The 8036-nt window shown below is 39.9% G+C and overlaps 1 protein-coding gene across 3 annotated transcripts in view; it reads right to left on the minus strand.

The window, feature by feature from the left end:
- The window catches only part of LOC110501587 (inactive dipeptidyl peptidase 10), a 304120-nt gene extending 299669 nt beyond the window's left edge, over positions 1-4451 (minus strand). For 2 of the 3 annotated variants that reach the window (XM_036958955.1, XM_021579258.2), the window contains exon 1: positions 4168-4448. In XM_036958955.1, coding sequence (XP_036814850.1) covers positions 4168-4239 — 72 coding nt within the window. In that variant the 5' untranslated portion in view covers positions 4240-4448. Of the gene's footprint in view, positions 1-4167 lie in introns of all 3 variants that reach the window. The other variant, XM_021579260.2, reaches the window with a different exon arrangement.
- Between the last annotated feature and the right edge of the window lie 3585 nt (positions 4452-8036).

The raw sequence follows: 8036 nt of genomic DNA on the forward strand, positions 1-8036 counted from the left end.
TCTAATATCAATCTGGAGTCAAATATTTGACACTGCATATGTGACACACCACATGAATTCAGTCTTACGTAGCAAAATTTGTTTTTTACATTGGTAAAATTAGCGACTCAGAGCCAAAAAATTGTATATCAGACACTGCATTTTTGAGGAACAATGGGAAAGTAATTCTGCTTTGAAAATTGATAAACTTGTAAACTCACATTTTAGAAAAGGACCTTTGAATGTTTTGGTACCTACTGGAGAGCTCTCCTTTGTCCACACCCATTCAGCATTGTTCACATCCTTTTAAGCCAGCCCCACCCATCTCTTTAAGGATTCACATGTGAGGTCATGTGCTAAACAGTGAGTAGTGTAGTAAAGATTAAGACTAAAACTGGCCTACAATAAGGACAACTTCCAGGAAAAAAATATTTGATAATACTATTGCATTGTCCTCTGCAGAGTTATTGAGGAAGTTAACCACTCACTGCAAGTGCTCATGCTTCAGGTGTAACCTGTGCTTGCTTGGGCCAGCTTTATTTTTGATAGGAGGCATTACAAATCTGTTGTTCTGCCCCTGAACAGGCAGTTATCCCACTGTTCCTAGGCCATCATTGAAAATAAAAATGTGTTCTTAACTGACTTGCCTAGTTAAGTAAAGGTAAAATAAAAAATGAAATAAATTAGACCATTCTTCTTGTATGACTGGTGGAGGAGAGTCAGGATATTCCATTGATGCTGAAAGACAAAATCCAGATACAAATATTTTAGCAATATTATACAATAGATGTGACATGGCATTCTGAGTTAAACATCACTACATACAGTTCATACACGTAATGTTAGTTAGCTAGCCAGCCATCTAACCTCAGCTGGCTAGCTAACAGCAAGCTTTAATTATAAATAGAAAAAAACGATTGTCATAGCTAGCTAAAGTTCACCAAATAGGTTCAATGTTAGCTAGTAAGCCAGCCATCGAACTTCAGCTGGCTAGCTAACAGCAAGCTTTAACTTGCAATGAAAACAACTTTCTAACTACATTAGAAACGTATAATATCTGAAACTGTATCTAGATTCTTACCAGTATACATAGTTGAAAGCTTCACAGCAGACTGCAACCCTTTTTAATAAATAGACGTCTTGTCGTTTCCTTTTAGTTTGCACAGCTTGTTTGGCTCGTTGTGTCAAGTCACTCTGGTTCACACTGGCCGTGTGCAATGCCATAAGAATCATCAGATCTTTCTCCCTCTCTGTCACGGATGCCATGGTTGCCTTTAGTTTGAAGATGTAATCCGGAAACATGTTTTACACAACAGCCTTCTGTGTTCTCTTTGACTCCCTATGCATTTGCAATCAAATGCCAGAATTCTATTAATCTCCTTATCATACTCTGCTTCTACCAGATATTCCACTGATTTCAAAACTCGGTTAACATCTCCGTGACAACACTATTGTTTGCCGTTTCTTCCCCATCACTGTCATCAGAAGACTCTACAATGTCTTATTCAATGAAAATGTAACCTAAATCAGGGATTTCCTCATTGTTTGATTAATTTCCAGTGTCAGAGAGAGTCGGCATGGCACGATCGTCTTCCAGAAAGTAGTCCATCACAACTTTTTCCCACTGACCTTTGTTGATAGCACCTGATAAATTCAGGGGAACAATATTTGCAGTTCTCCATGGCTAACGTTATATATTTCGAAAAAACTGCAGTAGAAAGGTTTATCTATGCACAAACAGCCATTTTATAGACAAAAGATGCTACACCGCAGACCAATCCAGACCTATCTCTCGGCATGTCCAGCCCACTCATTATCTCAGCCAATCATGGCCAGTGAGAAGGTTGCTTACTTTTTCTGTGGCTAAACCAAACTAGGCTCCTAATTTAACCATTTTATTTGTATTTACAGATTCATTTTTTTTATTTTTTACCTTTACTTAACTAGGCAAGTCAGTTAAGAACAAATTCTTATTTTCAATGGTGGCCTAGGAACAGTGGGTTAACTGCCTGTTCAGGGGCAGAACGACAGATTCGTACCTTGTCAGCTCGGGTATTGGAACTTCGGTAACTAGTCCAACACTAGGCTACCCTGCCGCCCCATGGCATGCACGTTTGTTATTAAGACACCTGAACGTTCACATGTTCGAGAAGGCATTTCTGTCAAAAAAAGCATTTTGATAAAGAAATATTTTTTACGTTCAAACGGCTCTCCTGTGAAGAGGTGACTTGCGACATACACCTCGTTTCCTGAATTGGGTCACATAAGACCCAAGATGTGTGATTATATGTATAAGACTTCATGATGCAACATGTTTACATTTGCCAGCCCAAGACAAGTCACCTGTCAGCATGTCTGGAAAATTGTTTTCAGCTTTCAAACTATATTCAACAAAGCAGGTGGAGAGAAGGGCTGTCATTGAGTAATGTATCCACCAACTCGATGACAAATCAACTGCATGCACATTTCTATTTTGAATGTCATTCCCAAATATGCATACATACATTTTGAAGTAAAAATCTATAAAGTTTCCTCCATCAAAAATTTGACCTATAGGAGTTTGAGGTTGAAAAGGGATTGAGAACCCGTGCCAAAATCAATAACACTGTTGAGTCACTGTGGAAGACCATATCAAAATCAAATCAAAGTGTACTGCTCAGGTACACAGATTTGCAAATGTTATCGCATGTGGAGCAAAATGCTGATGTTTTTAGCTCAAACAGTGCAGTAATAATATATAGCAATATAGAACAATGCAACCATAATGCAAAAAGTAAAACAATTAAATTAAGAAATATCAGAATGAGCCATGTCAGAGTCCAGAATATGTATATTACTGCACACCAACACAAATTCTTACCCCTTCAACCAAGATTATGAAAAAAAACGGGGACAGGCTGCGGTTGTGTGGTGTATGGTTACAATAGCCTACTGATAGAGGCAAGCATGGAGACACTTTGGAGTTTCAGTATCACATTTTTGGGGGGCATCAATAAAATATCAAGCACCATGAAGTACATTCCTCCAAAAACTACAACATAGCACAGGAGGTGAAATAAGAATTGAATGAATTAATCTATTCACACAGTCAACATGTGGCATTTCCATGGAAGGCTAGAGTAACACAATGCACAATTAATTCGGAAAATAATATACCTATATTATTCTGCTTAACTTGCATTCTTATGAGAGAAAGAGAGAGAGAGACCTACTCAAACAGTCGCCAAAAGACGCAGAGCACATCTTCATGAACATTGATTGACTTACTCTTAACAGGTCGATGTCGCCCAAATTCCCTTGCGCAAGATTTCCCAAACAAAGTCGCCAAGGGGTGCACGTTTTAGTTTTAGCCCTTGCACTACACAGATGATTCAAATAATAGACTAATTATTAACCTTTAACCATTTGAATCAGCTGTGTAGTGTTAAAGCAAAGACTAAAAGGTGCACACCTTGCGGTCCCGAGGACCGAGTTTGGGAAACGCTGCCCGAGACGTCATCACATACATTAATGCTCATTAAGCAATCTGTTAAGCTTTATATGGCACCTTACTGTAATAACCTTTTTGGTGGCTTAACGAAAAGATCACCACATGTCATCATATTTTTATATTTCTATCAAAGTGGCTGGGAATCGATATGCACTCTACAAAGGAAGACTTTGGAAGCATATACACCCCCCTCTTATGTTTCGCTCTCGACGTGATGTGAATTTGAAATAGTTGTACTGCAGTATTGTTTGTCGCTACAATGCTGTTTATGCCATAAAATATGTGCATTTGGCTTTAACATATTGTTGAACATACTGAACAGTATTCAACATACTGCCATTGGTGAAAGGGATCTTCATATATCCTAATCTATGTGGTAGTACCGCAACATTTCTCAAACAGAAACCCACCCAAAAGCAACAATAGACACCTAACAGAGAATCAACTAAGTCATGTTTATAGCCACACATCTAAACATGATCCAACATGATAATGTAAGGCAGCCCAAAGAGTTCTTGTCTCTTTGCGCAAAGCTTTCCATCACCACAAAGTTACTTATGCGCATAGAGGTGCTCACATGGAACTTCTTGTTATTTTACGTAATGACCCAAGCGTAATAACCCAAGTTTAAATGGGGCAACAATAATGTTTCAAACTCATTTAAATTATACAATGTCCTGGAGATATAAAGTTCATACCTTGGCCATAGCCTTCGAAGACGCAGAAGACTGGTATTTCAATTGGTGCGAAACGCCGGCAGTTTGGTTCATCTTGGAAACCTAAGAGACGTTCCTATCCAAAAAATGTAAAACACCTGGTAAACACGACCAAATTAAAATATAAACCAGGCACCGTCTATGAAGCAACTCCCCGTTGGATATGTGGACTCCGATTATTTGACGACTGACACTTTCACCACCCGAGAGTCGTGTATACCGCGCGCAACTGGCTTCTCCTCTCCCTATCTCTCCCTATCCAGCGATCGTTGTAAGTGGGTGCAGTGCCGGCGCATATGCTATCTGGTACTTGCGGCGCTGTCTGTAGTTTGAGCCACAGCACCACAAACCAAAACAGCCTTTGGGAAATAGGAAATCGACGAGACATGCTTAGTTTAAATTGTCATCAATTTACTCGGAATCATTCTTACTTGAGAGGGAAGTAGAGCTAACAAATGATGCTACTCATCAACACAATGCACCATTAAGTAATGCCCATTGGATGTTATCCTTATGATCAGGTTTTACAGCATAAAGCATACTATTACCCAGGTGGACTAGTCAATAGCTAAGGTGTTCTAAATGGATTACAAAAATAGAGTTGATGACTAAAATCTAATTAGTTAATGGTTTGTGGCAGGTATTACTTCCACCACTTCCAACAGCAACTTTTATAGAGAGGGGGAAAGCTAGGAAAATTTGAATATTTTACAGGCTTGGACAGAAATATGTTTTTCATGACACAGTGAGTAAATGTGTCTGCATTGGCCTTCAGAACCTGAATAATCATTTTTCTACAAGCCTCCCGTGACACAAGGCCTCAGTGTGTGTGTGTGTGTGTGTGTCTGTGTGTGTGTGTGTGTGTGTGTGTGTGTGCGTGCGTCCGTGCGTGCGTGTGCGTGTGCGTGCGTGTGTGTGTGTGTGTGCGTGTGTGTGTACAATGCGACAGAGTGATTTTGCTTCCCCTTTCATCTATTATCCTTTTTTTCTCATTTTTCCCCCTTCGTCTATTGTCTCCTTATCCTCTCTCTTGTCTGTCTGTCTGTCTTCTTTCGATCTATTGTCTCCTTCCTCTGTTTTCCTTCCCCACTGATCTCCCTCTTCTCTCTTCTGTCTCTCTTGTCCCATGCTTGCACTTGAGCAGATGCCTCTAGGCTCCCTCCAGTGTTCCTCTGTATCAGAGGATGGGAGTGTTAATTGAACAGTTGTGCCGCATCTGTTCTCTCATCATGTACGGTTATCAGCGGGCTCATCAAAAGGCATGTTACACTATGCCTCTCCATGGCATTTTGAATTGCGTTTCGCATATGAGGGTTGCATATCAATGTCCATAGTACATGTGAAATGCAAAAAATGCCCACCATTCATGGTTTTTAACATACTAAAAACCATATACTTTTAGTATCTTTCCATTTGATTGAATATGCCGATATGCAGGGTCTCAAAGGAGAATAAGGGGTTTAAAGGGTGTGTGTGTGTGTGTGTGTAGTGTTTCTGGTGTGTGTGTGTGTGTGTGTGTGTGTGTGTGTGTGTGTGTGTGTGTGTGTGTGTGTGTGTTTCTTGTGGAAGAATGGTGTTGAACCCCTCCAATAGAATTCCAGAGACATTTAGAATCTATGCCAAGGTGCATTGAGGTTGTTCTGGCGGCTTGTAGTGGCCCAACCCCCTTTTTAAGATGCTTTATGTTGGTGTTTCCTTTACTTTGGCAGTGACCTGTACATGCAGGTGTAAATGAGACACTAACATAATGCTCTAGCTACAGATAATGTAGTAATTAATTAGCATGTGCTGGAATAGAAACTTATTTGACTGTACGTATTGAACAGAGGTGCTGGGGTGACATGTGGAGTGTTACTAAATCAACAGTTTAAGGATTTCCTATGTTTAATATTGGCTCCAAGATGAAATGCTATATGATGCGAAGTTTGACTGAGTGTGTGTCTTTGAGTGTTTGTGAGTGGCTGGGTATGTGTGCGAGAGAACTTGCATGGGAGTGCATACATAGCCCACCTTAAGAGATTTTCCAAATGCAGGGCTGTACATCTAATTAAACGTGTACATTGTTGACTACATTGTTTTTATCACTCTTCAATAAGTAGTATTTGTACTTTTTGAACAGGCTATGGAGAGAGAGTTGCAGGCGATTCACATGGCTGAGCAACTATAGTCCCCTGATGGGTTCTTTCAATGAGTCACGGGTTTTGTTCGGTGACTACAAAGCGCCATTGTGCGCAGAGCACTCAACACTCAGAGAGCAGAGAACAGGAGGCTAATAGATTAGCCGTACCTGCGGGCATAGTTGGATGAAACCAAAATAATGGATGGATCATCCTAAGAGTGCCTGTCTCTTCCTCCCCACTCCATAAATAAAGTCTCTAAAAGCAAGCGGTGAAGCAGAACCTGAACATTCAAGATAACACAAGGAAGTGTGGAAGAAATACAAGGAAGTGTGGAAGAAACATCATATTCTGTGGCTAATGCTATGCAAATTAACTGTGCTAACATACAAACATGTCATGAGAAACTCTGAGCCAACAAAGTTTGTAATACATTGCCAAGTCAACCAAGACTTCCCATTATGTGCAAATCATAGCATGTTGAGGGCTCTGCAACCAGACTACTACAATCCAGAATTGTCCGTGCTCCTTAATTAAACAAATGTAACAATATGTAGGTCTGCATGCATGCCTGTATTCTCTTATTATGATCACATGTTGGAACATCTCTTCCAGCTATTGTATTCATAGTCAGCAGATTTCTCAAGTGTAGAGCAAATGTAGCCTAATCTTGTGAATATAAAAGGGAAAATCTACACAGAGTTTAGATTCACCCAAAGTTCAGTACAGCTATGTTTCGATCACCAGGCCTGACCACCCATAGTGGTTGAAATGCTGGTAACGACCTGTCTGGCTAATGTCCTATTTGACGTCTTGGGGAGACTAGAGAAAGTTATTCTAGCTTTTTAGAACACTTCTGACCTTGTACTGAGAAGTCATAGTCTTTGAGATCCCCACAGTAGAGCCTCCACAAGCTTTCACCGTTCCTGTAAAATAGCCTTTGTGTTCAATTCACACGTAAACATGCCCTCAAGATGTCTATGAACCACGAGTCAATCAGCATCATTCAACAATTAAGGTGTCAAGGCCTTGTCACACAGGACCATAATGCTCTAATGTCAACATTGGTTTTTACTAGAGGTTGACCGATTAATCGAAATGGCCGATTAATTAGGGCCAATTTCAAGTTTTCATAGCAATCGGAAATCTGTATTTTTTTACACCTTATTTTACACCTTATTTAACCTTTATTTAACAAGGCAAGTCAGTTAAGAACACATTCTTATTTTCAATGACTGCCTAGGAACGGTGGGTTAACTGCCCTATTCAGGGGCAGAACAACAGAATTTCACCTTGTCAGCTCTGGGATTCAATCTTGCAACCTCATGGTTAACTAGTCCAACGCTCTAACCACCTGCCTCTCATTGCACTCCATGAGGAGCCTGCCTGTTATGTGAATGCAGTAGAAGCCAAGGGAAGTTGCTAGCTAGCATTAAACTTACATTATAAAAAACAATCAATCAACCAATCATAATCACTCGTTAACTACACATGGTTGATGATATTACTAGTTTATCTAGCGTGTCCTGAGTTGGATATAATCGATGCAATGCTGGGGGATGATTTAACAAAAGCGCATTTGCGGAAATAGCACAATCGTTGACAGACTGTACCTAACCATAAACACCAATACCTTTCTTAAAATCAATACACAGAAGTATATATTTTTAAACCTGCATATTTTAGCTAAAATAAATCCAGGTTAGCAGGCAATATTAACCAGGTGAAATTGTG

Source organism: Oncorhynchus mykiss, chromosome 22 (assembly GCF_013265735.2).
Source record: "Oncorhynchus mykiss isolate Arlee chromosome 22, USDA_OmykA_1.1, whole genome shotgun sequence".
Classification (NCBI taxonomy): Eukaryota; Metazoa; Chordata; class Actinopteri; order Salmoniformes; family Salmonidae; genus Oncorhynchus; species Oncorhynchus mykiss.